General features: G+C 39.7%; 1 protein-coding gene across 1 annotated transcript; it reads right to left on the bottom strand.

Moving 5' to 3' along the window:
* Positions 1 to 16,606: 16,606 nt before the first annotated feature.
* On the bottom strand, positions 16,607 to 17,576 carry LOC309978052 (olfactory receptor 1468-like; the record flags this gene model as incomplete). The annotated part of the gene is given in 2 exon segments (XM_082864409.1): positions 16,607 to 17,548; positions 17,550 to 17,576. Coding segments are annotated over 2 exon segments (969 nt in total).
* Positions 17,577 to 17,937: the final 361 nt, after the last annotated feature.

The following is a 17,937-nucleotide window of genomic DNA, read 5'->3' as shown; positions in this document are numbered from 1 at the left end:
CAAAATTCATTCATATTTTGAAGCTCTAGTCCCCAATGTGATTGTAACAGGAGGTGAGGAATTTGGGAGGCAATTAGGTTTAGAAAGGTCATGAGGGTGGGGCCCTCATGATGAGATTTATACCCTTATAATAAGAGGAAGAGATAGGAGATCTCTATCTCTGTCTGTGTTTCTGTCTATCTGTCTCTCTCTCTCTCCACCTCCTTCTCCCTCTCCTCCTTCTCCTTCTCTTTCTCTCATGTGAGGATATTGCAAGAAGGAAGCCATCTGCAAACCAGGAAGAGAGGTCTCACCAGACACTGAATCTGCCATCATCTTGATCATGGACTTCCCAGCATCCAGAACTGTGAGAAATAAATGTTTGTTTTTTAAGCCACCCAGTATATGGTATTTTGTTATATCATCCCAAACTAAGACAACCTGCACTATTCTATTAAGCAGCAGTCTATATTCAGTCTATATTCTACATATCTCCATAGATTGGTGTATGTGTGTGTGTGTGTACAGAAATTCTAGTTATTGATATTCTTACCAATGAAATATTCTGCTGTTGAGCTAATAAGGTGTAGCAGTTGTGACGAGGGATGCCCAAAAGAATGACAGCTTGCTGACAAAATTTGTTTTACATCTATGTGATCACATTTCAAGTTTTCCCCTTTGGGGTGCTTGTCTCAGTATATAAGTGCCCTTTGTTGTGAAACGTTGGCTCGCTCATCCTTACCAACATTTGTCCAATTTCCAAATTGCCATGTATTTCTTCCTCTAAAGTTTATCCTTCACAGATTTCTGTTTTTCCCCTGCCACAGTCTCCAAGGTGCTGGTGAAATTTTTGGCAGAAAGAGGACCATTTTCTTCTCCTGCTCTGTGATCCGAATGCTGACATTTTGCTCTTTGTATTAAATGCTATCTTCCATCCTCCCTGGCCTAGGTACTTTACCTCACAATCGGATATTCCCTGCTCTATCCTGTAATCATGTCCCAGGTTTGTTACATCCAACAAGTGATGGAGTTATCAGTACTGTGTTTTTAGGAAGTCCAACCATTTTATTTGACTTTTATGAGTCCAAATCATCAGCAGCTTCTTTTGTGACATTTCTCCACTCTTGATACTCTCATTCTCAAACACCCACATAATGAATTACTTGTTCTTTTTCATTGGGGCTTCATCCAGATGATTCTTGTCTTCTACATGTTCATCGTTGCCACTTTCTTGAGAATCTTCTTAGCTGAAGTCAAATCCAAAGGCTTTTCTGCTTTATCTTCACACTTGACTGATGTCATTCTCTTCTATGGGTCCATTACATTTATATATATGCGACATTCTTCCAACTATTCTCTGGATCAAGACCAGGCCATATCAGTTTTCTACATGGTGATAATTCTTTTGTCAAACTGCATTATCTATTGCCTAAGAAAAATGGAAGTGATAGGTTTCTTGAAAATCTCCTCTATAAGGTTCAAGGCCAGTCTGGGTAAGAACTACACAGAAAATGCTTAAGAAACTTCTTATTTTTCTTCATGTTTGATACAAAATTAAATTACTTTGACCTAACTCTTTCCTCTGATTCTTCATTACCACTCTTTCTTCTACATCAATTTTTATTTTCAAGTTATCTTCTTTCCTTATTTTAGAATGGACTTGAGGACATGGAGAGGGAGAAGGGGAAGCTGGGATAAAGTGAGAGAGTAGCATCGACATATATACACTACCAAATGTAAAAATAGATAGCTAGTGGGAAGCAGCTGCATAGCACAGGGAGATCAACTCGGTGCTTTGTGACCACCTAGAGGTGTGGGATAGGGAGTGTGAGAAGGAGGTGCAAGAGGGAGGGGATATGGGGATATATGTATACATATAGCTGATTCACTTTGTTATACAGCAGAAACTAACATCAAATTTCCAGATGACTTGGAACAGAATTAATGTTCTTTTTTGCCCTCAGGGTCTAAAATTGTAAGGAGGAAAGGAAGAGAGGATATTCACATTTTCTAAGCATGTATCATGTGCCAGGTACTTTATATCCAATATTTTATGTAATCGCTGAAACAAATCACTAAGATAGGTATTATTAACCTCATTTTTCACATGAAGAAACTTGAGTACTAAATAAGTGAAGTGAGTAACCCAATATCATACAGTTAAGAATTGGAAGAGCTGAGAGGCAAAGCCAGGTCTGTTTGATACTGTGTCCACTGATATACTCGCAAAAAAAAAAAAATATATATATATATATATCCACCATAACTTCCAGTAGGCATTTCATTCTTTGCTGGCTCAGAGTATAAAAGCATCTTAGGCTAAACATCATTTGTTTTGGTCTCTTCTGGCCTTAAGATATGACTCTCTACCTTAAAGGCACCCTCCTTTCTCTGTGCAAAACATTCTGACCAATGGCCATGCACTGATAATACTAGTAGCTACTCAGCTACTCTCTGTATGTCCACACAGTTATGGTCGTGTCCCACCAATTCTGTGTTATCTTACTAAGTCAGTTGTATTTTTCCAAAATCTCTTTGTGTTAGTTTCACTTGTTTTTGTAAGTATAATTTTAGTTAAATTTAATACAATTATATTAACCAACACAATATGAAGACAAAAGAAGTTTGTTTCTACGAAAACTAAGTTACATGCATTGAAAAGACTAAATAAAGGCAGGTCAGTAAATATTGTTGTTGAATTAGATGTAAAAGATTGTGGACAAAACTGAAAGCTACCCAAGGTGGATAATGCACTTAGCTTGCTTTCCAAATGTCCTTGAGTTCTGCTTCACTTTAAAGAAACTGAAACTGGAAGTCAAAGATGATGCATGAAGGGTAAGGTTCAAAAAGCAAAAATAAGCAAATGGGGTTACGTCAAACTAAAAAACTTCTGTACAGCAAAGGAAACCATCAATAAAGCAAAAAGATAACCTACTGAGTGGGAGAATATATTTTCAAATGATATATCCAATAAGGGATTAATATCCAAAATATATAAAGAACTCATAACACTCAATAACAATAAAAAACAAACAGCCTGGTTAAAAAGTGAGCAGAGGAGCTGAATAGACATTTTCCAAAAGGAGACATACAGATGGCCAACAGCCACATGAAAAAATGTTCAACATTACTAATTATTAGGGAAATGCAAATCAAAACCACAATGAAATATCACTTCACACCTGTCAGAATGACTATTATCAAAAAGATGGTGAGGGTATAAACTAGATAACTAATAAGAAACTGCTGTATAATAAATAAATAAATAAAATAGAGGCAAAAGAAAGATGGTGAGGATGTGGAGAAAAGGGAACCCTCATACACTGTTGGTGGGAATGTAAATTGGTGCAGCCACTAGGGAAGACAGTATGGAGATTCCTCCAAAAAAATTAAGAATAGAACTACCATTTGACTGAGCTATCCCACTTCTGGGTATTTATCTAAAGAATATGAAAACACGAATCTGAAAAATATATGCATCCTTATGTTCATGTGGCATTATTTAAAATATACAAGATAAGGAAACAACCTAAGTGCTCATCAGTGGATGAATGGATAAAGAAGATGTGGTATACATACACAATGGAATATTACTCAACCATACAAAAAGGTGAACTCTTGCCATTTACAACAACATGAATGGACCTTGCTGGTATTATACTAAGTGAAATAAGTCAGATTAAGAAAGACAAATACTGTATAATTTCACTCATATGTGGATTATAGAAAACTAATAAACAAACAAACAAACAAATGAACATATCAAACCAAAAAACACAAACTTGTAGATGCAGAAAACAGAGTAGTAGTTACCAGAGGAGGAGGTGTGGGGAGGGGAAGGAAAAATGGGTAAACGAGATTAGCTATATGGTTATGGATGAATACTAAATTTTGGTGGTGTAGCATATACAGAAATATGAAATATATATGAAATATAATATACACTTGACATTGATACAATGTTATAAATCAATGTTAACTCAAAAAAATAAAATCACATTATTTATTCTGATGGAAAATTATAATCAGCCTAAATGATTTACAATAGGGGAATGGTTAAATAAATCATGAAATAGCCATAGCATAGAATATTATACATTTTGTTTATTGTATATGTTTATAATCTTTAGTAATGAAAAGTGGAAGACTCATACAATCTTTTTTTAAATTAATTTTTATTGGAGTATAGTTGCTTTAAAATGTGTTAGTTTCTACTGTATAGCAAAGTGAATCAGCTATATGTATACATATATGCCCTCTTTTTTGGTTTTCCTTCACATTTAAGTCACCACAGAGAATTGAGTAGAGTTCCCTGTGCTATACAGTAGGTTCTCATTAGTTATCTATTTTATACATAGTATCAATAGTGTATACAAGTCAATCCTGATCTCTCAATTCATCGCACTGCCCCCTTTCCCCATTGGTATCCATATGTTTGTTCTCTACGTCTGTGTCTCTACTTCTGCTTTGCAAATAAGATCATCTGTACTATATTTCTAGATTCCACATATATGTGTTAACATACAATACTTGCTTTTCTCTTCCTGACTGACTTCACTCTGTATGACAGTCACTAGGTCCATCTATATATCTACAAATGACGCAATTTCCTTCCTTCTTATGGCCGAGTAATATTCCATTGTGTATATGTACCACATCTTCTTTATCCATTACTCTGTTAATGGACATTTAGGTTGCTTCCATGTCCTGGTTATTGTAAATAGTGCTGCAATGAACATTGGGTGCATGTTTCGTTTTGAATTGTGGTTTTCCCAGATATATGCCCAGGAATCAGATTGCTGGATAATATGGTAGTTCTAATTTTAGTTTTTTAAGGAACCTCCATAGTGTTCTCCATAGTGGCTGTATCAATTTACATTCCCACCAAAAGTGTAAGAGGCTTCCCTTTTCTCCACACCCTCTCCAGCATTTACTGTTTGTAGATTTTTTGATGATGGGCATTCTGACCTGTGTGAGGTGACACCTCATTGTAGTTTTGATTTGCATTTCTCTAATGATTAGTGATGTTGAGCATCTTTCCATGTGTTAGTTGGCCATCTGTATGTCTTCTTTGGAGAAATGTCTGTTTAGGTCTTCCACCCATTTTTGGATTGCATTGTTTGTTTTTGTGATGTTGAGCTGCATGAGCTGCTTGTATAATTTGGCTTTGTAGAATGGGTTTGGGAGTGTTCCTCCCTCTGATATATTTTGGAAGATTTTGAGAAGGATAGATATTAGCTCTTGTCTAAATATTTGATAGAATTCACCTCTGAAGCCATCCGGTCCTCGGGTTTTGCTTTTTGGAAGATTTTTAATCACAGTTTCAATTTCAGTGCTTGTGATTGGGTTTTTTATATTGTATATTTCTTCCTGGTTCCGTCTCAGAAGGTTGTGCTTTTCTAAGAATTTGTCCATTTCTTCCAGGTTGTCCAATTTATTGGCATATAGTTGATTGTAGTAATCTCTCATGATCCTTTATATTTCTGCAGTGTCAGTTGTTACTTCTCCTTTTACATTTCTAATTCTGTTGATTTGAGTCTTTTCACTTTTTCCTGATCAGTGTGGCTAATGGTTTATCAATTTTGTTTATCCTTTCAAAGAACCAGCTTTTAGTTTATTGATCTTTGCTATTGTTTCCTTCATTTCTTTTTCATTTATTTCCGATCTGATTTTTATGATTATTTTCCTTCTGCTAACTTTGAGGGGGGGGGTTGTTCTTCTTTCTCTAATGGCTTTAGGTGTAATGGTAGGTTTATTTGAGATATTTCTTGTTTCTTGAGGTAGGATTGTAGTGTTCTAAACTTCCCTCTTAGAACTAATTTTGCTGCATCTCATACGTTTTGGGTCATCATGTTTTCATTGTCATTTGTTTCTACTTATTTTTTTATTTACTTTTTGATTTCTTCAGTGGTCTTATGGTTATTTAGTAATGTATTGTTTAGCCTCCATGTGTTTGTATATTTTACAGTTTTTTCTGTAATTGATTTCTAGTCTCATAGCGTTGTGTTTGGAAAAGATACTTGATACGATTTCAGTTTTCTTAAATTTACCATGGCTTGATTTGTTACCCAGAATATGATCTATCCTGGAGAATGTTCCATGAGCACTTGAAAAGAAAGTGTATCCCATGGTTTTTGGATGGAATGTCCTATAAATATCAGTTAAGTCCATCTTGTTTAATGTATCATTTAAAGCTTGTGTTTCCTTTTTTATTTTCATCCTGATTGATCTGTCCACCATTGAAAGTGGGATGTTAAACTCCTCTGCTGTGATTGTGTTACTGCTGATTTCCCCTTTTATGGCTGTTAGCATTTGCCTTATGTATTGAGGTGCTCCTATGTTGGGTGCATAAATATTTACAATTGTTATATCTTCTTCTTGGATTGATCCCTTGATCAGTATGTAGTGCCCTTCTTTGTCTCTTATTATAGTCTTTGTTTTAAAGTCTATTTTGTCTGACATGAGAATTGCTCCTCCAGCTTTCTTTTGATTTCCATTTGCATGGAATATCTTTTTCCGTACCTTCACTTTCAGTCTGTATGTGTCCCTAGGTCTGAAGTGGGTCCCTTGTATACAGCATATATACGGGTCTTGTTTTTGTATCCATTCCGCCAGTCTATGTCTTTTGCTGGGAGCATTTAATCCATTTACATTTAAGGTAGTTATCAATATATATGTTCCTGTTATCATTTTCTTAATTGCTTTGGGTTTGTTATTGTAGGTCTTTTCCTTCTCTTGTGTTTCCTGCCTAGAGAAGTTCCTTTAGCATTTGTTGTAAAGCTGGTTTGGTGCTGCTGAATTCTCTTAGCTTTTGCTTGTCTGTAAGGGTTTTAATTTCTCCATCGAATCTGAATGAGATCCTTGCTTCCTTGAGTAATCTTGGTTGTACATTTTTCCGTTTCATCACTTTAAGTATGTCCTGCCACTCCCTTCTGGCTTGCAGAGCTTCTGCTGAAAGATCAGCTGTTAACCTTATGAGGATTCCCTTGTATGTTATTTGTTGTTTTTCCCTGGCTGCTTTTAATATTTTTAATTTGTATTTAATTTCTCTTAGTTTGATTAATATGTGTTGTGGCTTGTTTCTCCTTTGATTTATCCTATATGGGACTCTCTGCGCTTCCTGGATTTGATTGACTGTTTCCTTTCCCATATTAGGGAAGTTTTCAACTATAATCTGTTGAAATATTTCCTAGTCACTTTTTTTTACTCTTCTTCTTCTGGGACCTCTAAAATTTGAATGTTTGTGCGTTTAATGTTGTCCCAGAGGTCTATGAGACTGTCCTCAGTTCTTTTCGTTCTTTTTTGTTTATTCTGCTCTGCAGTAGTTATTTCTACTATTTTATATTCCAGGTCACTTATCCGTTCTTCTGCCTCAGTTATTCTGCTATTGATTCCTTCTAGAGAATTTTTAATTTCATTTATTGTGTTGTTCATCATTGTTTATTTGCTGTTTAGTTCTTCTAGATCCTTTTTGAATGTTTCTTGTATTTTCTCCATTCTATTTCCAAGATTTTGGATCATCTTTACTATCATTATTCTGAATTATTTTTCAGGTAGACTGCCTATTTCCTCTTCATTTGTTTGGTCTGGTGGGTTTTTACCTTGCTCCTTCATCTGCTGCATATTTCTGTATCTTTTCATCTTGCTTAACTTACTGTTTTGGGGGTCTCCTTTTCGCAGGCTACAGTTTCATTATTCCTGTTGTATTTGGTGTCTGCCACCAGTGGCTAAGGTTGGTTCAGTGGGTTGTGTAGGCTTTCTGTTGGAGCGGAGTAGTGCCTGTGTTCTGGAGGATGAGGTTGGATCTTGTCTTTCTCTTGATCTGACCGCATCTGGTGGTGTGTTTTGGGGGTGTCTGTGACCTTGTTATGATTTTATGCCGCCTCTCTGCTAATGGGTGTGGTTGTGTCTGTCTCTTGCTAGTTGTTTGGCATAGGGTGTCCAGCACTGTATTTTGCTTGTTATTGAGTGGAGCTGGGTCTTAGAGTTGAGTTGGAGATCTCTGGGAGAGCTCTCGCTGTTTGATATTATGTGGAGGTGGGACGTCTCTGGTGGACCAAAGTCCTGAACTCAGCTCTCCCACCTCAGAGGCACAGGCCTGACACCTGGCCAGAACACCAATACCCTGTCAGCCATATGGCTCAGAAGATAAGGGAGAAAAGAAAGAAAGAAAGAAAGAAAAATGAACTAAAATAAAGTTATTAAAATAAAAAATAATTATTAAGGAAGAAGAGGGCAGCCAAACCAGAAAACAAATCAACCAATGATAACCAGTGCTAAAAACTATACTAAAAAAAAAAAAGCCAAAACAAACGGACAGACAGAACCCTAGGATAAATGGTAAAAGCAAAGCTGTCCTGACAAAATCACACAAAGAAGCATGCACATACACTCTCACAAAACGAGGAAAAGTAATAAAATATATATATTATTGCTTCCAAATTTCACTGCCTTAATTTTGGGGTAATTCATTGTCTATTCAGGTATTCCACAGATGCAGGGTACATCAAGGTGATTGTGGAGATTTAATCACTGCTTCTGAGGCTGCAGGGAGCACCATCCGTTTCTCTTTGTTCGCACAACTCCTTGGGTTCCGCTTTGGATTAACCCCAGCTCTGCATTTGGTTTGTCTGAGGGTGTTCCCCACCCAGAGAGGACAGGATTAAAGTAGCAGCTGATTGGGGGCTCTGGCTCACTCCAGCCAGGGGGAGGTAAGGGTACAGAATGCGGGTCAAGCCTGCAGCGGCAGAGGCCAGCGTGATGTTGCAACAGCCTGAGGCGTGCCGAGTGTTCTCCCAGGGAAGTTGTCCCTGGATCACGGGACCCTGGCAGTGTCGAGCTGCACAGGCTCCCAGGTGGGGAGGTGTGGATAGTGACCTCTGTTTCCACACAGGCTTCTTGTTGGCTTCAGCAGCAGCCTTAGTGTTTCATGCCTGTCTCTGGTGTCCATGCTGATAGCAGTGGCTTGCGCCTGTCTCTGGAGCTCATTTAGACAGTGCTCTGTATCCCCTCTCCTCGTGCAACCCAAAACAATTGTCTCTTGTCTCTTAGGCAGGTCCAGAGTTTTTCCTGGACTCCCTCTCGGCTAGCTGTGGCACATTAGCCCCCTTCAGGCAGTGTTCACGCAGCCAACCCCAGTCCTCTCCCTGGGGTCTGATCTCCGAAACCCAAGCCTCAGCTCCCAGCCCCCACCCATCCCAGCCAGCAGGTGAGCACACAAGCCTCTCCAGCTGGTTATGCTGGTCGGCACTGATCCTCTGTGCGGGAGTCTCTCCACTTTGCCCTCTGCACCCCTATTGCTGTGCTCCCCACCACGGCTCCAAAGCTTCCCCGCCTCCACCCTGTCTCCACCAGTGAAGGGGCTTCCTAGTGTGTGAAAACTTTTCCTCCTTCATTGCTCCCTCCCAGAAGTGCAGGTCCTGTCTCTATTCTTTTGTCTCTGTTTTTTCTTTTTTCTTTTGCCCTACCCAGCTACGTGGGGAGTTTCTTGCCTTTTGGGAAGTCTGAGGTCTCCTGCCATTGTTCAGTAGGTGTTCTGTAGGAGTTGTTCCACATGTGGATGTATTTCTGATGTATGTGTGGGGAGGAAGGTGATCTCCACGTCTTACTCCTCTTCCATCTTGAAGGTCCTCCCCTCATTTCTTCAGCTTTCATTGAATTTTTTACAATATTGCTTTTGTTTTATGTTTTGTTTTTATGGCCACAAGGCATGTGAGACCTTAGCTCTCTGACCAGGGATTGAACCCACATCCCCTGCATTGGAAGGTGAAGTCCTAACCACTAGACCACCAGAGAATTCCCTCATTTCAGTTATTGTGTTGTTCATCACTGTTTGTTTGTTCTGTAGTTCTTTTATGTCCTTGTTAAACATTTCTTGTATCTTCTCAATCTATGCCTCCCTTCTATTTCTGAGATCTTCATTCACCTTTAATGTCATTACTTTGAATTCTTTTTCAGATAGATTACTGTTTTCCTCTTCATTTATTTGGTCTTGTGAGTTTTTACCTTTCTCCTTCATCTGCAACATATTTCTCTGTCATCTTATTTTGTCTAACTTACTGTGTTTGTGGTCTCCTTTCAGCAGGCTGCAGGGTCTTGCTCTTGCTTCTGGTGCCTGCCCCCTGGTTGTTGAGGTTGGTCCAGAGGCTTGTGTAGGCCTCTTGGTGAGAGGGACTGGTGCCTGCACTGTGGTGGGTGGAGCTGAGTCTTGCCCCTCTGATGGGCAGGCCTTCATCAGGGGTTGTGCTTTGGGGTGTCTGTGAGCTTAGTACAACTTTAGGTAGCCTGTCTTGCTGATGGGTGGGGCTGTGTTCCTGTCTTTCTGGTTGTTTGGCGAGAGGCGTCCAGCATTGGAGCATGCAGGCATTTGGGTGAAAGTGGGTTTTGGTGTCAAGATGTATACCTCTGGGAGCACTCAGGCCTATTAACATTTTCTGGGGCCAGGAATTATCTGGTGTTCCAGCATCCTGGACTCAGCACTCCCATCCCAGAGGCCCAGTCCCAACCCCTGGCCGGGGAACCAAGACCCCTCAAGCCAGGCAGTGCAGCCAAAAAGAAAAGAAAAGAAAAGAAAAGAAGCAGTCAAACAAAACCCAAGGCAAATAGCAAAAACAAAAACAAAGAAACAGCAGCAACAGCCAAAAGAAAAAGAAAAGAAAACAAAACCCAAGACAAGTGATAAAAGCAAAACAAAATAAACAAACTATGAAACAGACCCCAAAACACAAAGAAAACAAAATAAGAGAACAACCAACCAAAAAAAAACCCAAAATGAAAACAAACAATAAAAACAAAACACACAAAAAAGAAAAACAGAAAGCAAACTAAAAAAAAAAAACATAAAACAACCACAGAAAAACAATCAAAAAAAGATAAAAATAAAACAAAAATAAGAACAGAAACAACAAAAAAGTAAAGTAAAAATATTAAAAGAAAAAATACATTAAAAAGTTAAAAAAGAAAAAAAATAAAAACAACAAAAAAGAACAAAACAAAACAAAAAAATAGTAATAATAATATTTTCCTGGGGCCTCCACTGTCAGTGTCCTTACCCCCACAGTGAGCCACAGCCAAACCCTGCCTCCACAGCAGGCTCTCCAATACCTCTAGGTAGGTCTCTGGACCCACTGTGGGCACTGGGGGGTCAGCTCAGACTCTGACCTGGCACAACTCCCATGTGTACTTGCCCCCAAAGTTCACAGCTGCTAAAGCTAGACTGGTCTCAGTCGTGGGAGCACTTGCCCATTCAGATATTCCACAGATGCAGGGTTTACCATGCCGATTGCCGGGATTTAATCCACAGTTTGTGCAGGTGCAAGGAAGAGATTTCCGTTCCTCTTCCTTAGTCACACAGCCCCTGGAGCTCAGCTTTGCTTTTGGCCCCACCTCTGCATGTGGGCCACCCTCAGGCATCTTTTCCTTGCCCAGACGAGAGGGGCCAAAAGCAGTAACTGATTGGGGCACACTTACTTGCTCAGGCTGGGGAAGGATAAGGCGGCCACAACTAGGGCATGCGCAAAGTGCCTGTGGTGGCAGAGACTGGAAGGAAGTTGCAGCAGCCTACAGTGTGCTTGCTCTGGTGGGAGTCCCTCCCAGTGCCCACAGAGGCAGGGGCTGGCATGTGGGGAGAGAGTCTGGGATGTAGGCTCCGCCCCTTGCACACCACTCAGCAATGGTGCCTTGTTTCCAAGGCAGACCACGCTTCCTCTAGGAGCATTCCTGGCCATGGAGCTCCTCACTCCTGTCCTCGGAGCCCCTCACTCCCATCCCCTCAGGTTTTCTCCAAGCAGCCGATAGCGGTCCTCTCTCTGATCCACTCTCCTAACCCCACACTTTAGCGCTCAGCCCCTGCCAGCATTGGCAGATTCCCATCTCAGGCTGGGGCACCCAGGGCTGATTCCCAAGGAGGCTTTGGCATGAGCGGCATGCGTGGGCCCACCGGGGCCTGTGAAGCCAACAGAGGCTTTGGCAGTGTCAGCACTCAGGACCTTGGAGCCTGCACAGATGGAGGAGGCCTTGGCTTGAGGAGCGGGCGAGCCTGTTCAGATGGGTGCCCCCCCCCCAGTGCCCACGGAGGCAGGGGCCAGTGAGGGGGGAAGGGGTTGCAATGCTGACCCTGCCCCTTGCATGCCACTCAACAGTGGCACCTTGCTTCTATGGTGGCCCAGGCTTCTTCTGCAACTTTCCCAGTTGTGGGGCTCCTTACTCCATCCCTTCAGGCTGTCTCTTCACAGCCAACAGCTGTCCCTTCCTTGGGTCCACTCTCCATACCCCACTTTCCAGCTCCCAGGCCCCCACTCTATCAGGGGACACATGACTTATGCTGGGGTGTGCAGGGCTGTGGCACAGACCATGTGCACAGTTCTTACTTTGTCCTGCCTTCCACAGACTGGTTACTGCATTCCCCTCTGATTCCCCGAAGGTCTCTTTCTGTCCCAGCTGATTTCCCCACCGTGAGCAGGGCTTTTCTGAGTGTGGGAACCTCTCTTCACCTTCAGCTCCCTGCCAGGGGTGCTGGTCCCTTCCTGTTTCCTCTTTTCTTTTTTTCTTCCTTTCATCCTATGCAGTTGTGTGGGGATTTTTCTTGTCCTTTTAAGTGTCCGAGGTCTTCCACTAGTGTTCAGCAGGTGTTCTGTGAAAATCATTCCACTTGTAGATGTATTCTTGATATACTTGTGAGGTGAGGTGAATTTCACGTCCTCCTATTCCGCAATCTTGACTACTCCCCCCCAAGACTCATATAATCTTAAGTCATTCTTTCACGATGAGTTATTTAGCACCTACTTTGCACTTACCATTGCTTTAGGCATTTGGGATACATCATTGAACAAAACTGACAAGATCCTGCCTTCTTGGAGCTTACATTGAAGGGGTGAGGAAAAGACACACAGAAAACAATAAACATAATAAATGAGAAAAGTTTTTAATAGATTAAAGGTGGCAAGTGTTGAAGAAAACAAAAGTAGAGCAGGATGGGGAAGCTGGAAGTGCTGGGGGTGGGGTGAGGGCATGTTGCAAAGCTAAACAGGGGTGCAAAGACTTGAAGGCATAGGCTTTAGCAACACTGATATCAAAAGGAATACATCTATGCCAAAAGTACATCTAAGACCTCACCTGTTACATTTCTAGTTTAACTTCTATATTACATGTATATCCTTATATATATTCTTTATGTATCTTATATATTTTCATAGAAAAAAATACACCAAAATATCACAATGGCTATCTGTAGAAAGTGGGATTGTGGTGATTTTTTAATTTTATCTTTTATATAGTTTACTGTATTTTCTAAATTTTATAACATGAGTAGGCCCAGTTTTATTATCAAGAATAAAACAATATATGATATTTTTAAAAATCTGAGATTCATTCAACAGTGATTATTCAGAACACAATCAGTCAATCCATAATCAAAGAAAGGGTCTTGTCCCCTACATCAAAAGATTAGTTAAGGAATATATCTTTGCATGGAATAAGCCAAAATAGAGTATTCTGAAAAATGAAGTGTTAAGGGGCTGTGTGAGCTTAATGACTCTTTGCTTTAATTGATGTATTTTTAATTTAAAAAAATTTCAATTATTTATTTAATTGAAGTATAGTTGATTTGCAATGTTTCAGGTGTACAGCAAAGTGATTGTTTCACATATATATATTCTTTTACAGATTCTTTTCCATTATAAGTTATTGCAAGATATTGAATATAGTTCTCTGTGCTATACAGTAGGTTCTTGTTGTTTGTCTGTTTTAAATATAGATGTTTGTTTCTGTTAATCTCATATTCCCAATTGAGTTCCCCCCCTTTCCCCTTTGCTAACCACTAGTCTGTTCTCTACGTCTGCGAGTCTGTTTCTGTTTTGTAGATAAGTTCATTTGTGTCATAGTTTAGATTCCACATATAAGTGATATCACATGATATTTGTCTTTCTCTGTCTGACTCACTTCACTTAGTATGATAATCTCTCGGTACATTCATATTGCTGCAAATGGCATTATTTCATCCTTTTTATGGCTGAGTAGTATTCCATTTATATATATATATATACCACATCCTCTTTATCCATTCATCTGTCGATGGACATTTAGGTTGCATCCATGTATTAGCTATTGTAAATAGTGCTGTTATGAACATTGGGGTGCATGTATCTTTTCAAATTAGAGTTTTCATTTTTCCACATATATGCCCAGGAGTAGAATTGTAGGAACATATGGTAGTTTTATTTTTACTTTTTTAAGGAACCTCCATACTGTTCTCCATATTGGCTGCACCAGTTTACATTCCCACAAACAGTGTAGGAGGGTTCCCTTTTCTCCACACCCTCTCCAGCATTTATTATTTGTAGACTTTTTAATGATGGCCATTCTGATTGGTGTGAGGTGGTACCTCGTTGTAGGTTTGATTTGCATTTCTCTAATAATTAGTGATGTTGAACATCTTTTCATGTGCCTGTTGGCCATCTGTATGTCTTCTCTGGAGAAATGTCTATTTAGGTCTTCTTCCCATGTTTCGATTGAGTTGTTTGTTTCTTTTTGTATTAAGCTGTATGAGCTGTTTGTATACTTTAGAAATGCTTTAATTGATGCTTTAAATTAAATATCCAATATCAGTCCCTGATGGTATTGGTTAAAAAGGTATTCATCATACAGAGTCCCTCTTAAGATTTTATGTTGAACATGATGAAGGAGAAGGAGAAATTGGAGAGGGAAAGGAGGAAGGGGAGTATAAGAAGGAGAAGAAGAAAAAGAAGTAGAAGGAGGAGGAGAAGACAGGGAAGTATCTAGTGCTTCTAGACTTTTTAATTTCCAAATTTTTGTAAACTGATACTTTTGTAAAATAAAACAAAAACTTCATAGCAATGTGAAATTGCTCTATATTTCTAAATGTTTGTCTCAGTTTCTAAACTTATCTCACCTCAATCCCTCTGCTGACCAGTAACAAATAGTTTTGTGATTAGCATAGGTCGGCAAACTACACTTTGAGTGCACTGACTGAACTGTTGTGGTGTCGCAGCAAAGCCACAAACCCAACCCTGAAGGCAGAACAAAGAGCTAGGTTCATTCAACCAGACAGTATAACTGGAATATGTTTTAGCAGTATCAGATGCATGAAAGCCTGAAGTTTCCTCCATGATCAAAGGTTAGGATATTACACAGATACAGAATAAAAGAGCCCAGGTATCATGTCTTAAGTTTCATAACCACACCTCAAATCCTCATATTCTTGTGTATGTTGAATACCTGATTTTCTTTATGTTTCTCTTGATTTATTTTGGACTCCTGGCACCTACCCACTGTGGCACTTTAACAGCCTCAGAAAGTTTTAACCTCTAACATGTTCTATATCATCAATGTGGGTAGCTAGGAGGCAAAAGTTAGTATACTGTTTCATGAATTGTATCAATGGGACACTAAGCTCAGAGAGATTAATTGAGTCATCTAGTATTACTCAACAAGTCAGCAGAAGATAAACTAAAAATAAATTTTGTGTTTTGAGAGATGACAATTGTTTTATTCAATTTGGTTTACTGAATACCTACCCTGTTTCAGGCATTATACTAGGCTAGAGCTACAGAGACTAATAAAACATAGTTCCTGTACACTGTAAAGAGATCAGATCATCTTGGATAACACTGACAAATATAATTATAATTAATTGTGATAAGTGATACAATAGTAAAATAAAGTGCTACAGGATCCTAGAGGAGAGAAGGGAATAATTTTACCTAGAAAGGTGTAAGAATTATGAAATAATTCACAGAGAGTGTAAGACCTGAGATGGAGCCTTTAAAAAGTGTCAAATGTCTGTAGGAAGAGAGAATGGAACAGATATTCCAAGGAGAGGGTGTAACATGTACAAAGACAAGAGTCATGCAAATCCATACACTGCCCAAAGAATGACAAAGTGTCCAGTGTACCTGGGATGTAGGGTGTTCAAAAGATGGTGAGCAGGTAGCGAATGATGATTCGTACTTCTGGAAATGTAGGTGAGTGCAGGTGGTAGAGGATCTTAGATGCTGAAGAACTTAAGCTTTGCTGGGGAGCCTCTGTAGGGCTCAGAGCAGGACAAATGACATGATAGTTTTTGCCTTAGTTTGTTTATCTTCTATTAGTGCATCTTTTTTCTTGCCTAGTACATGAGAATGATACAGTATTCACCCCAAAATATTAGTGTGAATCAAGTCATTGTTTGGAAGTTGTGAATTTCAAAATGGCATTATCTGTAAGATATTTTGAACTATTGTCATCAATGTTTTCTTCCTTCCTTCCTCTTTTCCTCCCTTTCTTCCTATCAATGATCTAGCATGTAGGGTTTGGTAGAGGGGGAAAGGAGGCACCAACCAAAAATTAGAGACCAATTAGTAAGTACTGACTACACAGCCATAAGCTTATTCAGGTAAAACTCTGTTTGTAAATTGTGAAGGACTGTGGAGTAAAGGAGCATTTTTGTTTTGTTTTATTTTGGTATTATTTTTATGGAGAGATGAGTCCTATCTAGAGTCTTGGACCTGTATTTGGGGCAGGAAATGGATGGGGAAGAAACTACCATGGTGGCACAGTAGCCTGAGGTTTGGATCCTCTGTGTGCTCATCTAAGTCTAAGAAGTTGATACAGGTATTTCTTATGGCAGGGATCACCATCTCCAGAAATAGATTTCCCTGATGAGTAGTCTCCTTAGACTATAGCTGAAGGGCTTCATCATGGGAGTTACAACCGTATACATGATGGCAGCCACCTTATCCCTTTCTGCTGAGTAGGCAGAAGACGGAGGAAAGTAGACCCCAACAATGGATCCATAGAAGAGGGCCACAGCTGAGAAATGGGAGCCGCAAGTGGAGAATGTTTTCCACTTCCCCTTGGCTGAAGGAATCCTAAGTACAGTGCAACCAATAAGGGAATAGGAGACAAAAATGAAGGTGAATGGGATGAAGATAACTGATCCCCCAATGACTAGGATTGTCAAATCATTGATCTGGGTGTCTGAACAAGCAAGCCTTAACATGGTTTCCAGGTCACAGAAGAAGTGTGGGATTTCTCTCTGATCACAGAAATTCAGGAGGCCCAGCAGACTGAGATGCAGTACTGAAACAAGATTAGAGACAACCCATGGAGTCACTACCAGCAGGACACAACCCTTGGGACTCAGTAATGCAGCATAGTGTAATGGGTGACAGATGGCAATGTTCAGGTCATATGCCATGGCTGCCAAGAAGAAATTGTCCAGGTCCACCAGCAACATAAAAAAGTACATTTGTGTAAGGCACCCTGCAAAAGAGATGATTAGGCTCTGGCTTTGGATGTCTGCCAACATTTTTGGGATGGTAGTGGTTGTGAAGCAGATGTCAGTGAAGGATAGATTGCCAAGAAAGAAATACATGGGACTGTGGAGGTGAGCGTCATTGATAATAGCCAGGATGATGAGTAAGTTTCCCACTATGGTAACCAGATACATGCACAGAAACAGCGTAAAGATGTGCTGCTGCTGTTCAGACACCACTGTGAGTCCCAGGAGGAAAAATTCGGAGATAGTTTGGTTTCCTTGGTGCATGATTTTGCTGTGTCTAAAACGGGAAAAATTCGACTTCACCGTAAAATGGTAACATGACACAAAATCCAGTCAGAGGACATTGTACCATATTATAGAAGTGAATCAAGCCTTGGAACCAGATAGTCTTGTGTCTTATTTTCTGCTTACCAAAATACAAGCTCCACAAGGGCGTTGATTTTATCTACTATGTTCAATGCAATACACCAGTGTTAAAAACAGTGCCCATAGAGCTCATAAAGATCAAAAACTACTGTTCTTTGAAAGACACTGTTAAAAGAATGAAAACAAAAAGCCACAGACTGGGAAAAATTATTTGTGAACCACATAACCAAAAAAGGATTCGTATCCAGGAAATATAGAGAACTCTCTAAACTCAACATTATGAAAACAAACAATCTGATTAGAAAATCGTCAGA

The sequence above is a fragment of the Leucopleurus acutus genome (genome assembly GCF_964270905.1).
Source record: "Leucopleurus acutus genome assembly, chromosome: X".
Classification (NCBI taxonomy): Eukaryota; Metazoa; Chordata; class Mammalia; order Artiodactyla; family Delphinidae; genus Leucopleurus; species Leucopleurus acutus.
Note: the sequence above shows the minus strand (reverse complement) of the source record. Positions and strands in the feature narration are given on the sequence as shown.